Genomic DNA, 24,515 nt, shown 5'->3' with positions numbered 1-24,515 from the left:
AAAAAAAAAACAAGTTGTATGAACCTTATAGAATACATTCATCACATGGTATATGAACATGGGAACAGTAAAATTTAATTTCTGTCAAAATTTGTTTTCTTCAAGTCTTCACCATAGATTGCTCATGCAGAAACAGGTTGTATCAGGAGCTAGAAGATAACCCTCTTACCAATGTAATGAAACATGCACTTTTTACACAATGGAGTTCCTCTTCATTGCAGTATTAATGCCTACATCCTCTAAACAATAGCTTACATGACATATCGATAGGAAGTGATGGATTAATTTCCTGGCTTTCATAACCTCCTGACCTAAACTAATAGGCCTCTGTTTGTGGGAGCATTTGAAAGCTCCTATGTATCAAATTTCAGAAAAAGGTGCAGAGTATATTTGTACCTGAACTGTGGAAGGCTGAAAATATATGGCAGTGCTTCATGGATACATTAGTGCATCAGGGATTCATTGCAACATCATTGATAGATTAATCAGATCAAATTGAGGGCAAAATATCTCTCTCTCTCTCTCTCTCTCTCACACACACACACACACACACACACACACACACACACACACACACACGCGCGCGCACGCGCTCACTCACTCTATCTCTTTCAGCTAACATCAGGATAAACGTGACACTTTCGTCTTCTTTTTATACTATTCCCTATTTTGAGTCAGTGACCCTCCATAGTGTAAGATATATATAATAGAGGGAAACATTCCACGTGGGAAAAATATATCTAAAAACAAAGATGATGAGACTTACCAAACAAAAGCGCTGGCAGGTCGATAAACACACAAACATACATACAAAATTCAAGCTTTCGCAAAAAACAGTTGCTTCATCAGGAAAGAGGGAAGGAGAGGGGAAAGACGAAAGGATGTGGGTTTTAAGGGAGAGGGTAAGGAGTCATTCCAATCCCGGAAGCGGAAAGACTTACCTTAGGGGAAAAAAAGGACAGGTATACACTCGCATACACACACATATCCATCTGCACATACACAGACACAAGCAGACATTTGTAAAGGCAAAGAGTTTGGGCAGAGATGTCAGTCGAGGCGGAAGTAAAGAGGCAAAGATGTTGTTGAAAGACAGGTGAGGTATGAGTGGCGGCAACTTGAAATTAGCGGAGGTTGAGGCCTGGCGGATAACGAGAAGAGAGGATATACTGAAGGGCAAGTTCCCATCTCCGGAGTTCTGACAGGTTGGTGTTAGTGGGAAGTATCCAGATAACCCGGACGGTGTAGCACTGTGCCAAGATGTGCTGGCCATGCACCAAGGCATGTTTAGCCACAGGGTGATCCTCATTACCAACAAACACTGTCTGGCTGTGTCCATTCATGTGAATGGACAGTTTGTTGCTGGTCATTCCCACATAGAAAGCTTCACAGTGTAGGCAGGTCAGTTGGTAAATCACGTGGGTGCTTTCACACGTGGCTCTGCCTTTGATCGTGTACACCTTCCGGGTTACAGGACTGGAGTAGGTGGTGGTGGGAGGGTGCACGGGACAGGTTTTACACTGGGGACGGTTACAAGGGTAGGAGCCAGAGGGTAGGGAAGGTGGTTTGGGGATTTCATGGGGATGAACTAAGAGGTTACGAAGGTTAGGTGGACGGCGGAAAGACACTCTTGGTGGAGTGGGGAGGACTTCATGAAGGATGGATCTCATTTCAGGGCAGGATTTGAGGAAGTCGTATCCCTGCTGGAGAGCCACATTCAGAGTCTGATCCAGTCCCGGAAAGTATCCTGTCACAAGTGGGGCACTTTTGGGGTTCTTCTGTGGGAGGTTCTGGGTTTGATGGGATGAGGAAGTGGCTCTGGTTATTTGCTTCTGTACCAGATCGGGAGGGTAGTTGCGGGATGCGAAAGCTGTTGTCAGGTTGTTGGTGTAATGGTTCAGGGATTCCGGACTGGAGCAGATTCATTTGCCACGAAGACCTAGGCTGTAGGGAAGGGACCGTTTGATGTGGAATGGGTGGCAGCTGTCATAATGGAGGTACTGTTGCTTGTTGGTGGGTTTGATGTGGACGGAAGTGTGAAGCTGGCCATTGGATAGATGGAGGTCAACGTCAAGGAAAGTGGCATGGGATTTAGAGTAGGACCAGGTAAATCTGATGGAACCAAAGCAGTTGAGGTTGGAGAGGAAATTCTGGAGTTCTTTTTCACTGTGAGTCCAGATCATGAAGATGTCATCAATAAATCTGTACCAAACTTTGGGTTTGCAGACCTGGGTAACCAAGAAGGCTTCCTCTAAGCAACCCATGAATAGGTTGGCATACGAGGGGGCCATCCTGGTACCCATGGCTGTTCCCTTTAATTTTTGGTATGTCTGGCCTTCAAAAGTGAAGAAGTTGTGGGTCAGGATGAAGCTGGCTAAGGTAATGAGGAAAGAGGTTTTAGGTAGGGTGGTAGGTGATCGGCATGAAAGGAAATGCTCCATCGCAGTGAGGCCCTGGACATGTGGAATATTTGTGTATAAGGAAGTGGCATCAATGGTTACAAGGATGGTTTCCGGGGGTAACAGACTGGGTAAGGATTCCAGGTGTTCGAGAAAGTGGTTGGTGTCTTTGATGAAGGATGGGAGACTGCATGTAATGGGTCGAAGGTGTTGATCTATGTAGGCAGAGAGATGTTCTATGGGGGCTTGGTAACCAGCTACAATGGGGCGGCCGGGATGATTGGGTTTGTGAATTTTAGGAAGAATGTAGAAGGTAGGGGTGCGGGGTGTCGGTGGGGTCAGGAGGTTGATGGAGTCGGGTGAAAGGTTTTGTAGGGGGCCTAAGGTTCTGAGGATTCCTTGAAGCTCCGCCTGGACATCAGGAATCATTTTCATTTCAGCCTCATGTTACACTTTCCACCTTCTAATACCATGTCACCCTCACAACACCCCCACAACAACCTCATCAAGTTTTATTTACATTCCCTCCGCAAACATGCCTTCGCCCTAGCCAGATTACACTCCCATATTTTATTTTCTCAGGCTTGTCTGACATTTGGCATTACCCCCAAAGGCCTCACACTTAAAGTTCCCATCTCTGGGTGTAACCCTTCTTTCCATCAGTCCCTATACCAGTTCCAAACTGAACAATCCATTGCCCTCACCCACCTAATCCTTCACCGACACATCAACTCAGCCAATGAACACACACATCAACTCAGCCAATGAACACACCCGTCAACTACTATCCTTAATAAAAATCCTCAAACTTTCCTCTCCCATATCCACACCGGCTGTTCAGAGCATCCTCCCACAGGCCAACCGCAAATTAGAACAGCATGCCACCCTCCACCTTAAAAAACTATCCAATCTCCTGGTTTCCTACCTCCGGAAAGGAAACTCACTCACCCTTCACAACCTTTCCAGCAAACCTCAACCTCCTCTCATTGCACACAAACCCAGTGTCTCCCATCTACTCAATCTCCCACTTCCAGCTCCACTCCCTCCAAAACCTCAAAATTCCAATCAACACAATCTGGAACTACAACACCTTAATTCAGTAGTTAACCTTTCCTCCAAACCTCTCTCCCAATCCAAAACCTCTGTCCTATCCAAAGGCCTCACCTTCAGCCCCACTCCCAGATTCAACCAAACAGCCCTTGTCAAAGATTTACTGTCCTACACTCGTACTCTCTGCTGGAAATATCACTTTGCCATGAAGAAAAATGATCCTAATCCTACTCCTAATGATCCAACTCCCCAAGACACTATTCAAATTGAACCCTGCCTGGAACAGTTCCCTCCTCCATCACAGCGGGACCCACCTCCTCTTCCTCAAAATCACCCCCTCCAAACCTTCCAGGAATTTCTGACTTCCAGCCTTGCCTCTCAATCCTTCATAAAAAACCTTAATCCTACTCCCAACAACACCACTGCTGAAGCTCAAGCTATCCGTGATCTGAAGGCTGACCGTTCCATCGTCATTCTTCTGGCGGACAAGGGTTCCACGACAGTGGTACTTGATCGTTGGGAGTATGTGGCTGAGGGACTGCGTCAGCTTTCAGACAACACCACATACAACGTTTGCCAAGGTAATCCCATTCCTGATGTCCAGGCGGAGCTTCAAGGAATCCTCAGAACCTTAGGCCCCCTACAAAACCTTTCACCTGACTCCATCAACCTCCTGACCCCACCGACACCCCGCACCCCTACCTTCTACATTCTTCCTAAAATTCACAAACCCAATCATCTCGGCCGCGCCATTGTAGCTGCTTACCAAGCCCCCACAGAACTTATCTCTGCCTACATAGATCAACACCTTCAACCCACTACATGCAGTCTCCCATCCTTCATCAAAGACACCAACAACTTTCTCGAACACCTGGAATCCTTACCCAGTCTGTTACCCCCGGAAACCATCCTTGTAACCATTGATGCCACTTCTTTATACAAAAATATTCCGCATGTCCAGGGCCTCGCTGCGATGGAGCACTTCCTTTCATGCCGATCACCTGCCACCCTACCTAAAACCTCTTTCCTCATTACCTTAGCCAGCTTCATCCTGACCCACAACTTCTTCACTTTTGAAGGCCAGACATACCAACAATTAAAGGGAACAGCCATGGGTACCAGGATGGCCCCCTCGTATGCCAACCTATTCATGGGTCGCTTAGAGGAAGCCTTCTTGGTTACCCAGGTCTGCAAACCCAAAGTTTGGTACAGATTTATTGATGACATCTTCATGGTCTGGACTCACAGTGAAGAACAACTCCAGAATTTCCTCTCCAACCTCAACTCCTTTGGTTCCATCAGATTCACCTGGTCCTACTCTAAATCCCATGCCACTTTCCTTGACGTTGACCTCCATCTATCCAATGGCCAGCTTCACACTTCCGTCCACATCAAACCCACCAACAAGCAACAGTACCTCCATTATGACAGCTGCCACCCATTCCACATCAAACGGTCCCTTCCCTACAGCCTAGGTCTTCGTGGCAAACGAATCTGCTCCAGTCCGAAATCCCTGAACCATTACACCAACAACCTGAAAACAGCTTTCGCATCCCGCAACTACCCTCCCGACCTGGTACAGAAGCGAATAACCAGAGCCACTTCCTCATCCCTTCAAATCCAGAACCTCCCACAGAAGAACCCCAAAAGTGCCCCACTTGTGACAGGATACTTTCCGGGACTGGATCAGACTCTGAATGTGGCTCTCCAGCAGGGATACGACTTCCTCAAATCCTGCCCTGAAATGAGATCCATCCTTCATGAAATCCTCCCCACTCCACCAAGAGTGTCTTTCCGCCGTCCACCTAACCTTCGTACCCTCTTAGTTCATCCCTATGAAATCCCCAAACCACCTTCCCTACCCTCTGGCTCCTACCCTTGTAACCGCCCCTGGTGTAAAACCTGTCCCATGCACCCTCCCACCACCACCTACTCCAGTCCTGTAACCCGGAAGGTGTACACGATCAAAGGCAGAGCCACGTGTGAAAGCACCCATGTGATTTACCAACTGACCTGCCTACACTGTAAAGCTTTCTATGTGGGAATGACCAGCAACAAACTGTCCATTCACATGAATGGACTCAGGCAGACAGTGTTTGTTGGTAATGAGGATCACCCTGTGGCTAAACATGCCTTGGTGCACGGCCAGCACATCTTGGCACAGTGTTACACCGTCCGGGTTACCTGGATACTTCCCACTAACACCAACCTGTCAGAACTCTGGAGATGGGAACTTGCCCTTCAGTATATCCTCTCTTCTCATTATCCGCCAGGTCTCAACCTCCGCTAATTTCAAGTTGCCGCCACTCATACCTCACCTGTCTTTCAACAACATCTTTGCCTCTTTACTTCCGCCTCGACTGACATCTCTGCCCAAACTCTTTGCCTTTACAAATGTCTGCTTGTGTCTGTGTATGTGCGGATGGATGTGTGTGTGTGTGTGTGTGTGTGTGTGTGTGTGTGTGTGTGTGTGTGCGAGTGTATACCTGTCCTTCTTTCCCCCTAAGGTAAGTCTTTCCGCTCCCGGGATTGGAATGACTCCTTACCCTCTTCCTTAAAACCCACATCCTTTCGTCTTTCCCTCTCCTTCCCTCTTTCCTGATGAAGCAACTGTTTGTTGCGAAAGCTTGAATTTTGTGTGTATGTTTGTGTGTCTATTGACCTGCCAGCATTTTTGTTTGGTTTAAGTCTCATCATCTTTGTTTTATATATATATATATATATATATATATATATATATATATATATATATATATATATAAACAAAGATGAGGTGACTTACCGAACAAAAGCGCTGGCAGGTCGATAGACACACAAACAAACACAAACATACACACAAAATTCAAGCTTTCGCAACAAACTGTTGCCTCATCAGGAAAGACCTCTTTCCTGATGAGGCAACAGTTTGTTGCGAAAGCTTGAATTTTGTGTGTATGTTTGTGTTTGTTTGTGTGTCTATCGACCTGCCAGCGCTTTTGTTCGGTAAGTCACCTCATCTTTGTTTTTATATATAATTTTTCCCACGTGGAATGTTTCCTTCCATTATATATATATATATATATATATATATATATATAATAGAGGGAAACATTCCACGTAGGAAAAATATATCTAAAAACAAAGATGTAGTGACTTACCAAATGAAAGTGCTGGCAGGTCGACAGACACACAAACAAACACAAACATACACACAAAATTCAAGGTTTCGCAACAAACTGTTGCCTCATCAGGAAAGAGGGAAGGAGAGGGAAAGACTAAAGGATGTGGGTTTTAAGGGAGAGGGTAAGGAGTCATTCCAATCCCGGGAGCGGAAAGACTTACCTTAGGGGGAAAAAAGGACGGGTATACACTCACACACACACACATATCCATCCACACATATACAGACAGCTGCTTGTGTCTGTATATGTGTGGATGGATATGTGTGTGTGTGCGAGTGTATACCCGTCCTTTTTTCCCCCTAAGGTAAGTCTTTCCGCTCCCGGGATTGGAATGACTCCTTACCCTCTCCCTTAAAACCCACATCCTTTCGTCTTTCCCTCTCCTTCCCTCTTTCCTGGTGAGGCAACAGTTTGTTGCGAAAGCTTGAATTTTGTGTGTATGTTTGTGTTTGTTTGTGTGTCTGTCGACCTGCCAGCACTTATATATATACGAAAGGATGTGGGTTTTAAGGGAGAGGGTAAGGAGTCATTCCAATCCCGGGAGCAGAAAGACTTACCTTAGGGGGAAAAAAGGACGGGTATACACTCGCGCGCGCGCGCGCGCGCGCGCACACACACACACACACACACACACACACACACACACACACACACACACACACACACACATATATCCATCCACACATATACAGACACCTTGGTGTCCTATGTACAATGTTACAAGAGACAACATAGTGGTTAAGTCACTTTAAGCATATTACGGAAGATCTACATTTGTATCTCTGTCTGCCACTCCAATGTCATTTTTTAAAAATGAAATCATGTGAACAGGCCTTGGTTACTTCCTGTTGTTACTTTGGTAATGGAAATTTCTTGAGGAATATAAATAATTTGAGGTATAAAGATTACAACTTGCTGAACTGTGGTACTGAGTTACTGACAGGCACATGAACAAGACTCAGAACATGCACATGGCACGCACGCACTTACACTGGTATGGCTACATAGTTACAGTTGACTGCATTGTGTGGCACAGCAACTCAACTGCCAGCACAATGTGGCTTCCAGGGACAATGCAGCCATACATTTCTTATGTGGTGTGTGTGTGTGTGTGTGTGTGTGTGAGTGTTTTTTTTTTTTTTTTCTTCATATGTCTGAAGAAGGCATTCATCCAAAAGTTAGCAATGTTCTTAGTCTCATTTATGTGTTTGACAACAATTTAGCATCTCTACTATTTGGTGAGTTGTTACATATACTCCTTAAATTATTTCTAACATTACTTTTTTGTTCAGTGCAATATCTCTGCAAATTAAAAGTTTTTTCTCATTTTACTTTATGTTGATATTCATCTAATCATCAAAAAGTTATGACCAGTTTATATTCTCGATAGTAATAAAGACTCCAGTATGGTTCACTCCAAGAATTATTGTGAATTTCTGATCCCATACCAACTTTTAACTGCTTCATTCCTTGCAACAAAGATCTTGTTTATTACTCAGTCTGCTTGTTATGAACTGTCCTCTTTGATCCCATCTACAAAGAGCCACTTAATTGTGTGTTACACATAAAGGATCAAAATTTGCATTTTGATAATTGTTACAACTTCCCATCCCACTCATACCTGGTGTACATGACAAATAATTTGCTCGTGGTTATTGGTATATTAGTGCCACGAAGATAGTGCAACAATCAGTATCATTATTAAATAGATAGTTCTTGCTGATTCCACCACACAGACTTCAGCTAAAATCTTTATGCCATGGAGCTACATCTATTTCTACATCCACATCTACATAGGTACCCTGCAAGCCACCATATGGTTCATGGTTGAGGGTACCCTGAACCACTACTAGTCATTTCCTTTCCTGTTCCACTTGCAAAAAGAGCAAGGCAAAAATGACTGTCTATATGCCTCTGTAGGAGACCTAATTTATTGTATCTTATCTTTGTGGTCCTTATACACAGTGCATGATGGTGGTGGTAGAATCATTTGGCAGTTATGTATAAAACATTCTCGGTATTCTTGCCGCGTCAGTTCTAGATAAAATCTCGAGCTTTCGACAATTATCTCCATTGTCATTGTCAGGAGCTGACTGTCTCCACTGGTGCTATGGTGGCCTCTATATAGCCTGAATACGGCTTCTAATTGGTCGGCTTATGATTGGTCAGTGATTACATGCTGCTGTCTCAGACGGTGTCACTCTGTGCACCGGTGGTGCCACCGCTTCCGTTTGAACGTAAACCTTGGAAGGAACGTCTCTGCTGCTTCTCTGCATCAAACGCTCGTTTCCACGCACATCTCAGATGGTATCCGCTATCGCGGTTAAAGTTCTTATGGCTCATCCTTATTTCCACAGCCTCCTTAATAACAAAATCCCAGTACGTGGAGGCATGGGACAGAATTTTAGTTTCATTGAACAATATTTTATGTTTGTTCGTGAGACTGTGCTCCGCAATTGCCGATTTCTCCAATTGCCTATTTTTAATATGGTGTTGGTGTTCTGCACAGCGGTCGGAAACGGTACGAATCATCTGACCTATATAATTGCTTCCACACTCACAGGGTATATTATAAACTCAATCTTGGCCTCAGAGTCCCAGGAGAGAACATTCATCGCGCCAATTAGACATTTTGTCTAAATCGTCTTGTATCTTCCTACAGTGACTCAACTTCAACACCTTATCATCTGCCGCCACATCATCAGCAAACAAGCACAGATTGTTGCCCACCATGTCCACCAAATTGTTTGTGTATATAGAGAACAGCAGCAGTCCTGTCACACTTCCCTTGGGCACTCATGACGATTGCTTGCTGGACACCCTTCACAAAATGATGAAAGGAAAAAAGTTTATTGCTTACTACATTTTTGCTATTCAGGCTGTAAAACTTTAGCATAAAGTATGATGTTTTAATTTATTACTTCTTTACTACTAAATCTATTCAGAAATTTTGTTTTGTTTTTGATTTTTTACCAGTTTGTGGGTGAGTAATCTGAAATTAATAAAATAAAGATAACGTAGGTTCTGTGCTTTCAACCATAAATGTTTTACATACTTAACCTTTCATATTTAACACATTAACTCACTTAAAGTAAGTAGATTTCTTAAACTGTTTCTACATGGGTGTTTGATTCTGTAAAGAATTGGTGATGGGGGGATGGAGGCTGTTACTGGTTTTTGTAGTTAATTTGGCGTGGTGTAAGTTTACCTGGGAAAGAAGAGACTATTATTGGAGCCATCCTGAGGATTATATACACTCCTGGAAATTGAAATAAGAACACCGTGAATTCATTGTCCCAGGAAGGGGAAACTTTATTGACACATTCCTGCGGTCAGATACATCACATGATCACACTGACAGAACCACAGGCACATAGACACAGGCAACAGAGCATGCACAATGTCGGCACTAGTACAGTGTATATCCACCTTTCGCAGCAATGCAGGCTGCTATTCTCCCATGGAGACGATCGTAGAGATGCTGGATGTAGTCCTGTGGAACGGCTTGCCATGCCATTTCCACCTGGCGCCTCAGTTGGATCAGCGTTCGTGCTGGACGTGCAGACCGCGTGAGACGACGCTTCATCCAGTCCCAAACATGCTCAATGGGGGACAGATCCGGAGATCTTGCTGGCCAGGGTAGTTGACTTACACCTTCTAGAGCACGTTGGGTGGCACGGGATACATGCGGACGTGCATTGTCCTGTTGGAACAGCAAGTTCCCTTGCCGGTCTAGGAATGGTAGAACGATGGGTTCGATGACGGTTTGTATGTACCGTGCACTATTCCGTGTCCCCTCGACGATCACCAGTGGTGTACGGCCAGTGTAGGAGATCGCTCCCCACACCATGATGCCGGGTGTTGGCCCTGTGTGCCTCGGTCGTATGCAGTCCTGATTGTGGCGCTCACCTGCACGGCGCCAACCACGCATACGACCATCATTGGCACCAAGGCAGAAGCGACTCTCATCGCTGAAGACGACACGTCTCCATTCGTCCCTCCATTCACGCCTCTCGCGACACCACTGGAGGCGGGCTGCACGATGTTGGGGCGTGAGCGGAAGACGGCCTAACGGTGTGCGGGACCGTAGCCCAGCTTCATGGAGACGGTTGCGAATGGTCCTCGCCGATACCCCAGGAGCAACAGTGTCCCTAATTTGCTGGGAAGTGGCGGTGCGGTCCCCTACGGCACTGCGTAGGATCCTACGGTCTTGGCGTGCATCCGTGCGTCGCTGCGGTCCGGTCCCAGGTCGACGGGCACGTGCACCTTCCGCCGACCACTGGCGACAACATCGATGTACTGTGGAGACCTCACGCCCCACGTGTTGAGCAATTCGGCGGTACGTCCACCCGGCCTCCCGCATGCCCACTATACGCCCTCGCTCAAAGTCCGTCAACTGCACATACGGTTCACGTCCACGCTGTCGCGGCATGCTACCAGTGTTAAAGACTGCGATGGAGCTCCGTATGCCACGGCAAACTGGCTGACACTGACGGCGGCGGTGCACAAATGCTGCGCAGCTAGCGCCATTCGACGGCCAACACCGCGGTTCCTGGTGTGTCCGCTGTGCCGTGCGTGTAATCATTGCTTGTACAGCCCTCTCGCAGTGTCCGGAGCAAGTATTGTGGGTCTGACACACCGGTGTCAATGTGTTCTTTTTTCCATTTCCAGGAGTGTATATCTGGGATCCTTATCAGGCTAGAATGACAGAAAAAATGGAATGAAACTATGAAGAAGAATTATGTCATTTATTTAAATGCATGGACAAGATTAAAGATTAATAGGAATGCTTGAAACTCTGAGAGGAACACCCGGAAATGTAAAGCTAGCTCCCCTCCTCACCTTCACCTCGAGTGTGGTATTCATTAACTTATTCTCATAGTAGTTGTCTTCACTGTATGCCAAATGTCAGCTTAGTAAATGCTCCTCAGAGTATGTAATCCTAACCCCCCCCCCCCCCCCCCTTTTGACTGTATCAGTTTGAAGGTATTAGAATTAAGGAAAGGGATAGCTTACCACTAAGTCATATATAACTGTTCCTGACCATGTGGCTACACCAACCTACACTGTGCCACTACTTGATCTAGCTGTTCATTAAACCTAGTAGAAAGATAATTCAAATGTAAGATGTTATAGAGGTTGCTGCATTGTTGAGCATAACTAAACAAGATTTGTCTGCAGAGTTTCTATCACAAACACCACATCTGTCACAAAATCCACAATAGTTTGTCTCTCACTCTCTCTTTAATATTTAGCTCGTGAGAGGAACAAATTGCACAGTGTATTTTTGTGTCTTCTTTGGAACAGACTAGTGACAGTTTGGTTACTTCTTCAAAGGTTATTATTCTTTCTTTTAACAGTTCATGGTATTGCATCAATAAGAAAATAAAATTTTTTTGATGTAGCATTTTGATAGCCTTTGGTCTATTTAATTTTGTAGTGAATACACAGGAGTACTTCAAAGTAGTGATCGATCCGAAAATAATATGAAAATACACAGGCAGGGATGCAAAGTTGGACAATATCTTCAGCACAAGAGGTGAGTTGGTTTCAGACTAGAGGCAGCTAGTGGACCTACAGGATGATTTACAGAGGTGGAAAAAAGAACTCCAATTGGCTATAAAGGAACAGGGCATTCACTGATGAGTCCATCTACAGCAACCAACAGCAGAATTATAGTTGTCAGAAAACCACAGATGAAGGTACGAATGCAGCAGTTCTTACCTGAAAAACCAGAACTTCGCTTCACAATGCTTGAACTAGCATTTGCACAAACCGAGATGACCAATGAGCACACACAATTTGCAGTGGCAGTGAATGGACTATTGTATTGTAATTGTATTGTATTTATTGCTTCTGTTATCTACAAAGCAGCTTATGCATAAGACATTGGACAGGTCAAGTTATAAGTATACAGCTCAAAGTCATACCTTCGCGTACTTATTTAAGGTTACAATAGTACACTTCATGCATAAGTATTTATATAACACACATCCTAAATTTAAATATTCTTCAGTGGAGTAAGAAGTAGTGATGCCTTAAATATGACTTTAGAGATTTTCCAAAGGTATTGACCTCAGTAATAGCTTTTATGTTTTCAGCAAGTTTGTTATAAAGCTTAACTCCCATGCGAAAAGTATCTTTTCGGCACAGAGCTGTGCTGACTTGGGTTATATGTAAGTTTCTGTTTTGTCTGGTAAAGTGATCATGTATAGCACAGTCTTTTTGCAGTCTACTGTCCTTACCTAATACATTCATTTTAAAGAATAAAAGGGTTTCCACAATGTATACACATGGCAATGGAGGAATGCCAGATTTCTTAAACAGAGGTGTACAAGAGTCTCTAGGCTTGCACCCCTTTTTTGTAGTTTAAAAGTACTATTAGCTGTTTTAGAGTTTCCCAAGAAAGTGACTCCCTATCTACGACAAGAATAAAAGTAGACATGATGTGCATTCATTACTTTTTTTCCACTACAGCACGATTTTAGTGAGCGAAGAAGACTAAAAGCTAGGGTGGCTATAGGTGCAGCTGTAATGCTACAATTTCCTCAAGATCAGCAACATACAAATTTAAAGAGGATGTTGATCAGTGGAGTATGCAAACCATCAAATAAAGTAAGTGCTGAATAATGAGAAAATAGGAGACAGTACATGCTCTGAATATTAATGGCACTCACAAGACATTGTAGAAGAAACAGAATCACCAGATGTGATGCTGTGGCACATCTGGATGGACACCTGCTGAAGGCGGTAAAGTCAGCAGTGGAAATGGGTGAAAAATATGATGTCTATCCAGGGACTGCAATAGCAGACAAAGTTTATGCAACATTATAATAGTGCACACACAGCAACTGTAAAAATGGTTACCAAGGAAATCGTTACACAAGAGATTGCAGCTATCCAAAAAGGGCAACAATTGGACGTCAATAAGGGGATACAGTGCCTTAAAGAACAGATATGACACATTGCAAAAGCAGGTGGTAACGCTATTAGGAAATGGCTGAACAATGCCCAGACATGGCATCGGTGAAAGAACTGAGAGTTGTATGTCATCATGTATGTACCCAAATGGCATCAGCAGTTGATAGCAGTGCAGCAAGAGCGCCTTATACAGAGAGGCTAGTACAGTGAGGGATGCAACAGGGTGAGTCATCTAATGAGCTTACCAAAACCTTTACAGCAGTTATAAGTAAAGGACGTGAAATCAGATCATTACTACCTCATCTGCTCTGGGTCAGATGTCAGCAAATCACCATTTGGTGAATACAGAGATGCAGCTGCAACCTCACCAATATGCCTCACAGCAGCAATTAGTTTACCAGTATTGACATATGGAAATCATGAAGTGGAGGTTGATCTAGGTTTTTGTAAGAGGTGTAGGTGGTGATTTGTGCGTATATTAGGAGCAGACGTTCCTAGTCAAAAAAGGACTGAGATCAGTCTTAGCACGACTCAGACCAGGAAGGATGGAGAAGGTCCCAGGTTTCCTAGGCTGAAACACTATAAATACCATGGGCTAAACACACAGTTTGGTGTTGTGGAAGGATAGTGGTGGTACCATGTTACACATATAAGGGATGCCACATAACACGGTAAATTATATTAGGAGCATGCTTGAGCAGACAGACTTGCAGCAGCTGAGAAGGTTAGTGCCAGACTGATTCGTGGTCACAAAAGCAGAGTTTGATGGCATGCTGGAAAAGGGTGTGTAACGAATGTCCACTGTTGTTAGTATGCCTATTCTTTTAAACTGTTCTTACATGAAGTTCAAAGATTTATGTGCAATGAATACTTGATTGTGTGTATAAAAAAATGCATATGACATCAGTGAATAAAAGTATGCAAAATAAGTTAATTTTCTGATGCTTTTATCACCAAAATCAGCAATTACATGTAGAGCAAAGTTACTGAAGCATTTGAGAAGATCTGTAATACGTAATTTTCAGTTCTGATCAGTATGCACATCCCACAATTTTGATCAATCAATTTTACATATTTCCTTCCCCTTTGCTTTGATCTGTTCAGAACTGAATTCTATGTTTTTATTAAAGTGATAGCCATTTACCAATCAATAACACTTAAAATATTTTGGTTATTGCTCATTCTGTTGTTGCAGCTCAGTTGTATTTGACTATGATGCTTGCATCATCAGCAAAGGGCACAGTTTCTGCTTTATCAGTTAAACATCATTCACATATAGCAAGAACAGAAAAGGTTCTAGAATTGAACACTGTGGAATGACAGTAGTAATATGTCGCCATTCAGAATTAGATTCATGATGAGAGTTCCACAAGTTATCCTAACAAGACCTTTTGCTTCCTATTAGTTAAATATGAAATAAACCACTTACTCAGTATACCTTAAAAACCATAAAAAACTTTAGGCTTCTCCAAAAGAATGTTATGATTTGTACAGTCAGTTACCTTAGATAGATCACAAAAAGTCGCAATAGATGAAATACTGTCAATCAGATATTTTAACACTTGTAACTGAAATGAGGAATGGCATGTTCACTGGAGAAGCCTTTCTGAAATACAAATTGTGGCTGACTAAGGATTATATATTTTTATGTATCCTCAGCCTTTCTTAAATACATGATCTTTACCAAAATTTTTGAGAATGAAGCTATGGCTAACAGTTTGATAGTTATTAATATCTGTCCTATTACCTACCTTAAAGAGGGGTCTGACAATGGCATACTTTAGTCTGTCTGAAAATACACCTTTTGAAATTTCTCTATTTCTGTAGTATTTCGAAATTCAGTTATTTTAACTTCTCTCATTTCTACCTTTTTGGATGGGGAGGGTAGTCTAAACAAGGTGCCCCTCTGACATTGGTAATTATGGGAATTCTGTCATGCAACTGTGTCCTACCCCACTTATGCACATCTACTCTCTCAGCCCTCAAATCTGCTAATCTATCTGTCCCATTCTGATTAAGGTGTAGGTTATGCTTGATGTACTCCCATCTTCCAATATCACAAACTTGGATAGCTTCGATGTGAGCTCTCTCTGAATCTTACAGCTATCCTCTCAGTTCCCACTTAACTTACTGCATAGTATTCAGTTCTTCTGAAAATAACACGAACATTCAGATGACCACTAGCTGCCTGAGTTTGCAGGCTGGCAAGGGGAATCTGTATCTGCAATATCATTTGTTTCTTCTAACTAACTAATGTGTTTCTCTGTAAAAAATGTATTGGTTCTAAGCAACAAATGCATCCACCACGTAACTTCCTCTTCCTGTCATTCTGTATTATCCAAAACAAAAAACAGTTTATTCTAGGTGGTAAAGAATGGTTACTTTACTGGTGTTTTTTCTATGACTATTTTGATTTAGTTTTGCAAAGATTGTTTTTACAATTATTGTTATTTCATTGTAAATAATAAAATTATTGACACATTTTCAGACAAAATTCACTCTGTTTGAGGGTGGCATAAGAACTGTTGCAGCTCTGTGGACTTCTAAACTAAGACAAGCGGGCAGAGTTAGTGACATCTTTGTTCACATTACAGACTGGTTGCCAACACTTTACAGTGCTGCAGGTATGTAGTGGAACAATTTTTCATTTAGACTTTTTAGTGTTACTAACAAATATTTTTGTTCTTACTGTAAGTGTATGACTGCCATTCTTTCTCACAAAAAATAACATTTCATTGACAGGAGGCAATTTGTCAGATTTGGGGCCAGTGGATGGGGTGAATCTTTGGCCATGGCTAGGAGCTAGCAATAGTACACACATTCCCAAAGGGCCCCCACCACGTGTTGGGATGCTGCTCAACATAGATGAAATTTTAGGACTTGAAGCAATTATTCATGGCCGCTGGAAGCTTACACGTGGATCGTTTCATAATGGTCAATATGACAGTCACTCGGAACAAACAAGTCAACAGCCCAATGGAGCGGACTCTATTGCAAATGCCTTATCAGGATCTGCTGCACATGCTTTAGCATCAGCTGGAATATCTGGACTGACAACGAAGGCCCAAGCATTTACAGTACGCTCCCAGGCAACTATTAACTGCCAAAAAGAAATGTCTTTTTTGCCTAAAAATCTTACAGGAACACCATTATGTTCTAGTAACTACTGTCTCTTCAATATTTTTGTGAGTATTATGTTATTATTACACATTTCTAAGTTTTATCTAGATCTGGTAGTAGTTGTGCTGTACCAGCTATTTTGTTTGTGTTTGTGTGTGTGTGTGTGTGTGTGTGTGTGTGTGTGTGTGTTTGTTGTTGTTGTTGTTACTATTTGACAAACACTGCGCATTGCTTCTTAATGGAGTGTAGAAAATACATAGTTTTGTTGCAAAAGGAGAAGACATTTATTTTGCTTATTTTTACACTCCAAAAATTGTACATACAATTTCCAAACACCACTCTCCTTTAACAGTTTGGGAAACAAATTCTTTAAGACATCCATAAGATTAATTTTCCCAGCTCTGTCTTGATGAACATGAAGGAGGAGTAGATGAGTGAGTCCCTGATGTGTGACTGTAGGTCTGAGGCAAGTTTTAATTTGCCAAAAAGTGATGAATGACCTCTCACAGGATGTTGTAAGTACTAGAAATGTCATAATCAGATTTATGACGTGACAAACTTCTTGAAACAGTTTTTAACCCTACCATGTTAAACAGTAAACTGTCTTCAAGCAGAGGATACATTACATGGTGATATATGTGCCAGTCATAAAGTTTGGCATCATTTTGAGCTGTGCATAAAGCCTGTCCAGGTTAAAGTATTCTGTATGTATTTTAAGCAACTCTTCCAAACATCGTGTAGATGGAGGATTTGTTTGGGAGGATATAAAAATTATCTTTTCAAGATGGGATAGTCATTTTAGATTCTCTTGGTTAAAACCTTGATAAATATTATACAGAAAGAGATCAAGAATTTCAAATTTTTTTAATCTACATTCATGACTCAGTTCTTCAAGAATGTGTCTCAGGTATCTTCTCTTAGCTATGAGATATTCGAGTATCTAAGTTTTAGGTTCTCAGAATAATCTTTGGCTTTCTCTATCATCTGCTTCCACTGATCTAAGGGTCACAAGAGCTGCTTTTAGAACATCTACATGATGTTTCTTTCTGACTGCACTAAAATTTGCTTTCTATAAAGATCTGTTCAGTTCTTCACGTTATCCAAACAATTCAGTACTCACTGTAATTTAAAAATACTCTCAAACCTTTTGAACTACATCACATAACCCAACATTTTTATTTGAACTCTGTGTGCTCAATACTCCACTCACTGATTTCTGGATCCAGTCATAGTTTTTAATAGAACATTTCAAAGATTTAACCCTTACAGGCAACCTGATCAGATGCGGTGGTATCAGCCATTGAACTTTCAGATTTGGTATCATCTACTTGACACCATATGGTAGCATAATATCTGCAGACATATTTTTCCTTTTTGTGGATCTTAGAATTATATTTGAGATGTGTTTCACACTTACCAGGACATTGCACAATGGATCACAGTTTCTTGAAACTTCCTGTTGTGGAATGAATATTGCAGTGTCTATAACAGCTCTTTGGCTGGTCTTCAAGAAGAATTCCCTTCACACCCTTGCTCCGTCCAGATGTATTAGTTGCATCATCAACACAGTAGGTGTGTAGAAACTCCTTTCCCAGTGAGAGTCTTAGACAGATGTCTGTAACAGTAGTTACAGTTGTTTCTGCTGTGGAGTCTGGTGGATAGTACAAATATAGAAAAAGTTCTTTTATTTTGACCATCTTAGAGTTGACACAACATACACAAAGAGTGGATGACACAACATACATGATGAATGAACTGCTCCAGGGTATCCATGTCCATTGTTGAACATGTCATAATTCTGTAAAATGGAGAATTTTTCATTTGCTGCACACTGTATTGCTGGATCATGTGAGCCATAATTTTGAGAATTTCATTTTGTATCACTGGGGCCAACTCAATGTCATGGCACCTAAGCAAGATCTTCAGGTCTGAACACTGTTTTCCTTTCATTAAGAATTATCATGAATATTCCAGTGGACATTTCATGAACCCTCACTAGGTTTTTTGTTTGACACAGAAATCTTACTTAACTTATAGTTACTAGTAAAGCAATTCTAGATTTCTCTGGATGGCCATAAGTTGTTGCATGACTTGGGAGATGACAGGTGTGCTATGTTCATGTTGCTGAATAACTGAATGGACTGTCAATGAAAAAGATTCTTCTCATCTATTCTGAAATTTTCTGTGGAATTTTTTCAATTACAGAGACCTTTAAGTAAAACTGGTCTTCTATTGTTCACTGCATGGATTGATCTAATGTAGTCATAACATAGAACACTGTCCTCCTTTTCTGCATAATATAGCCACGGATAAGGCACAAACTATTCCAGTTTACTAGATCTACCATTCCTTCACGGAAACTTTTGACAGAACAGGGAAGGAGAAATTGTACTTTTAACTATAAGATATTTGATCTTATTTGTAAAACAGTGAAAAATCCAGGATGGAATGTAACTATATTATGAAAAGGATAGTTTCAACTCATTACTTAGCAGAGATTCTGAGTCACAGATAGGCATGACAGAACGACTGTCAGGAAGTGAGCTTTCAGCTAACAAGGCCTTCATCAGAAATAAACAAAATACACACACACACAAATGCAACTCACACAAACCTGACCACAACCTCTGGTCCTGTTAATTTTCTAGACTTTCTTAACTTCAAACTTTGTCCCAACATCATTCCTCAAATCCCTCAACATGCAAAATACCTTACATACAAAGAAGGAACTACAATCTACCATCTAAAAACTGATCCCATCCTTATAATCCTATCTGATGACAAACATTCCACCACTATTGTTTTGAACAGCAAGGATTACCTGGCAGAACCACTCTGCCAGCTGTCAGATTCATCCACCTATAAACTCTGCCACAGCGACCCAAATGCAGAGATCCGGCAGGATCCTCAGTCTCTCCTCAAAATCCTTCGTCCCATCCCAGAACCTCTCCCTGTAGCCCATCTTTCTCTTCACCCCTACCAATCCCCACATTCCTACCTTCTACATGCTTCCTAAAGTCCCTAAGCCCAACCACCCAGGACAACCCATTGTGGCTGGCTACTGTGCCCTCCCCCCCCCCCCCCCCCCTCCCCCTCCCCCGAGAGAATCTCTGCTCTCATACACCAACACATTCAGCCTATTACCCACAACCTACCCTCCTATACAAAAGATACCAACCATTTCCTACACTGACCCTCCACAGTTCCTGGCTACTGTGCCCTCCCCCCCCCCCCTCCCCCTCCCCCGAGAGAATCTCTGCTCTCATACACCAACACATTCAGCCTATTACCCACAACCTACCCTCCTATACAAAAGATACCAACCATTTCCTACACTGACCCTCCACAGTTCCTGTTCCTGTACCAAATTGTGAACTGTGCGGAGTGGCACGGTTTGAGGTGTCATGTCATGGAAAGCGTGGCCTCTCCTGACAGAGGTTCGAGTCCTCCCTCGGGCATGAGTGTGTGTGGTGTTCTTAGCATAAGTTAGTTTAAGTATTGTGTAAGTCTAGGGATCAATCACCCCAGTAGTTTGGTCTCTTGGGTATTCACACACCCACCACATGGTGCCCTGTTAATCACTATTGATGCCACCTTCCTTTACAGTACCATCCCTAATGCCCATGGGCTTACGATATTGAACACTACCTTTCCCAATGGCTAATGGATTCCAAACGTACAACCTCCTTCGTAGTCACCATGACCAACTACATCCTCATCCACAATTATCTTCTCCTTTGAAGGCATTACCTACAAACAAACATGGAGTACAGCTATAGGCACCCTAATGGCACCATCCAATGTCAACCTATTCATGGGCCATTTAGAGAAATTCTTCTTAAACACCCAGAATCCCAAACTCCTCATCTCTTTCAGATTCATTGATGACATCTCCGTGATCTGGATCAAGGGTGACGACACCCTATCCACATTCTTCCAGAACCTCAACACCTTTTTCCCCATGCCCACTGAACCTTCACAAAATCCTCGTCCATCCCTACACAGTCCCTGCTCACATTTCCTTGCCTCCTGGCTCATATCCCTGCAATAGACCTAGATGCAAGACCTGCCCCATATATCCCCCCACCACCGCCTACTCTAGTCCAGCCAAGAGCATCAGCTATCCTATCAAAGGCGGGCTACCTGTGAAAACAGTCTTGTGATTACAAGCTAACCTGCAACCACTGTGCTGCATTCTATGTAGTGACAACCAACATCCTGTCTTGTCCACATGAGTGGCTACCAACAAACTGTAGCCAAGAAACAGCTGGACCATCCCACTGCTGAGCATGCCACACAACACAACATTCTTCATTTCAATTACTGCTTCACAGCCTGTATCATCTGGGTTCTTCCCACCAACACCAGCTTTTCTGAATTTCACAGGTGGGAACTCTCCCTGCAATACACAGTGGAACCTCACTTAATGAGGATCTCCTATAAAGGGCAGTTTGCATTATGAGCAAAAAAAAAAAGGGTAAAGAAAATGATTCACTTAATGAGTTATGTTTCACACAGCAAATGATGATGATTTAGTGTGATGTCACCAGCCATTCACGTGCGGCAGGGGAAACATTTAACAATATGAACACCTGTCGTTGTTTGGGGTGGCATATGAGCAGTGTCTGTAGTACGTATTGCATCTACATCTACATTTATACTCCGCAAGCCACCCAACAGTGTGTGGCGGAGGGCACTTTACGTGCCACTGTCATTACCTCCCTTTCCTGTTCCAGTCGTGTATGGTTCGCGAGAAGAACGACTGTCTGAAAGCCTCCGTGCGCGCTCTAATCTCTCTAATTTTACATTCGTGATCTCCTCGGGACGTATAAGTAGGGGGAAGCAATATATTCGATACCTCATCCAGAAACGCACCCTCTCGAAACCTGACGAGCAAGCTACACCACGATGCAGAGCACCTCTCTTGCAGAGTCTGCCACTTGTGTTTGTTAAACATCTCCGTAACGCTATCACGGTTACCAAATAACCCTGTGACGAAACGCGCCGCTCTTCTTTGGATCTTCTCTATCTCCACCATCAACCCAATCTGGTACGGATCCCACACTGATTAGCAATACTCAAGTATAGGTCGAACGAGTGTTTTGTAAGCCACCTCCTTTGTTGATGGACTACATTTTCTAAGGACTCTCCCAATGAATCTCAACCTGGTACCCGCCTTACCAACAATTAATTTTATATGATCATTCCACTTCAAATCGTTCCGCACGCATACTCCCAGATATTTTACAGAAGTAACTGCTACCAGTGTTTGTTCCGCTATCATATAATGATACAATAAAGGATCCTTCATTCTATGTATTCGCAATACATTACATTTGTCTATGTTAAGGGTCAGTTGCCACTCTCGGCACCAAGTGCCTATCCGCTGCAGATCTTCCTGCATTTCGCTACAATTTTCCAATGCTGCAACTTCTCTGTATACTACAGCATCATCTGCGAAAAGCCGCATGGAACTTCCGACACTATCTACTAGGTCATTTATATATATTGTGAAAAGCAATGGTCCCATAACACTCCCCTGTGGCACGCCAGAGGTTACTTTAACGTCTGTAGACATCTCTCCATTGATAACAACATGCTGTGTTCTGTTTGATAAAAACTCTTCAATCCAGCCACACAGCTGGTCTGATATTCCGTAGGCTCTTATTTTGTTTATCAGGCGACAGTGCGGAACTGTATCGAACGCCTTCCAGAAGTCAAGAAAAATAGAATCTACTTGGGAGCCTGTATCTAATATTTTCTGGGTCTCATGAACAAATAAAGCGAGTTGGGTCTCACACGATCGCTGTTTCTGGAATCCATGTTGATTCCTACATAGTAGATTCTGGGTTTCCAAAAACGACATCATACTCGAGCAAAAAACATGTTCTAAAATTCTACAACAGATCAACGTCAGAGATATAGGTCTATAGTTTTGCACATCTGCTCGACGACCCTTCTTGAAGACTGGGACTACCTGTGCTCTTTTCCAATCATTTGGAACCTTCTGTTCCTCTAGAGACTTGCGGTACACGGCTGTTAGAAGGGGGGCAAGTTCTTTCGCGTACTCGGTGTAGAATCGAATTGGTATCCCGTCATGTCCAGTGGACCTTCCTCTGTTGAGTGATTCCAGTTGCTTTTCTATTCCTTGGACACTTATTTCGATGTCAGCCATTTTTTCATTTGTGCGAAGATTTAGAGAAGCAACTGCAGTGCGGTCTTCCTCTGTGAAACAGCTTTGGAAAAAGGTGTTTAGTATTTCAGCTTTACGCGTGTCATCCTCTGTTTCAATGCCTTCATCATCCCGGAGTGTCTGGATATGCTGTTTCGAGCCACTTACTGATTTAACGTAAGACCAAAACTTCCTAGGATTTTCTGTCAAGTCGGTACATAGAATTTTACTTTCGAATTCACTGAACGCTTCACGCATAGCCCTCCTTACGCTAACTTTGACATCATTTAGCTTCTGTTTGTCTGAGAGGTTTTGGCTGCGTTTAAACTTGGAGTGAAGCTCTCTTTGCTTTCACAGTAGTTTCCTAACTTTGTTGTTGTACCACGGTGGGTTTTTCCCGTCCCTCACAGTTTTACTCGGCACGTACCTGTCTAAAACGCATTTTACGGTTGCCTTGAACTTTTAACTTTTTCCATAAACACTCAACATTGTCAGTGTCGGAACAGAAATTTTTGCTTTGATCTGTTAGGTAGTCTGAAATCTGCCTTCTATTACTCTTGCTAAACAGATAAACCTTCCTCCCTTTTTTTATATTCCTATTAACTTCCATATTCAGGGATGCTGCAATGGCCTTATGATCACTGATTCCCTGTTCTGCACATAGAGAGTCGAAAAGTTCGGGTATGTTTGTTATCAGTAGGTCCAAGATGTTATCTCCACGAGTCGGTTCTCTCTCCCTGCCGCCGTTGGATAAGCAGCTGCAGCAGCAAGTCGTATACTCCTAGCTCACTCATTTGTTACATAGTTTAATTCTTAATCTCTTTGCGTGTTTTTGGTACTTGCATTGTTTAATTCATAAATTTCGGGGGTATTATAGTATTTGAGAGTTGTAGCATCACGTTTTAGTACCTGAATAGTGTAAAATCGCATAGTCTCCTTCCGCCGCCGATCAGTGTGTCAGCATGCCGCATGTAGCAGCATTACTGCATTTACTAGGCAATCTTGTATTTTAATAACCGTTTAAATTTTGTGTCGATTCGTTTGCGCTCTCTGTAGATTAGTTTAGGCGTTCTTTGCACAACAGTTTTTAGCATGGATAGGGACTGCAACTGCTGTGTTCGGATGCAGGCTGAGTTGGCATCCCTTTGCTCCCAGCTTCAGGCAGTGTTGGCTTCAGTCACACAGCTTGAGGCTGTTGCCAATGGGCATCACTGTGGGGGTCTGGATGGGGGTTTGTCGGGGACGGCCAGCTCGTCCCACGCATCCCCCGATCGGACTACGACTGTGGTTGCCCGGGATACTGCCCACATTGAGGCTGATCCCTCACCTGTGGTAGAGTGGGAGGTTGTCTCAAGGTGTGGCAGGGGGCGAAAGACATTCCGGAGGGCTGAACGGAAGGCCTCTCCAGTTTGTCTGACGAACCGGTTTCAGGCTCTGTCTCAGGCTGATACTGATCTTCGGCCTGACATGGCTGCTTGTCCTGTTCCAGAGGTTGCCCCTCAGTCTGCAGGATCCGGGCGGTTGCAGAGGGTGGGCTTACTGGTAGTTGGGAGCTCCAACGTCAGGCGCGTAATGGGGCCCCTTAGGGAAATGGCAGCAAGAGAGGGGAAGAAAACCAATGTGCACTCCGTGTGCATACTGGGGGGAGTCATTCCAGATGTGGAAAGGGTCCTTCCGGATGCCATGAAGGGT

At 43.1% G+C, this 24,515-nt stretch overlaps 1 protein-coding gene across 1 annotated transcript in view; it reads left to right on the top strand.

Annotated features, from left to right (window-relative positions):
* Positions 1-24,515, top strand: part of LOC126419334 (arylsulfatase B-like) — a 138,747-nt gene that overhangs the window by 99,291 nt on the left and 14,941 nt on the right. Inside the window, exons 7-8 of the mRNA XM_050086519.1 lie at positions 16,020-16,155; positions 16,274-16,716. Coding sequence (XP_049942476.1) covers positions 16,020-16,155; positions 16,274-16,716 — 579 coding nt within the window. The remainder of the gene's footprint in view (positions 1-16,019; positions 16,156-16,273; positions 16,717-24,515) is intronic.

The sequence above is a fragment of the Schistocerca serialis genome, chromosome 1 (genome assembly GCF_023864345.2).
Source record: "Schistocerca serialis cubense isolate TAMUIC-IGC-003099 chromosome 1, iqSchSeri2.2, whole genome shotgun sequence".
Classification (NCBI taxonomy): Eukaryota; Metazoa; Arthropoda; class Insecta; order Orthoptera; family Acrididae; genus Schistocerca; species Schistocerca serialis.
Note: the sequence above shows the minus strand (reverse complement) of the source record. Positions and strands in the feature narration are given on the sequence as shown.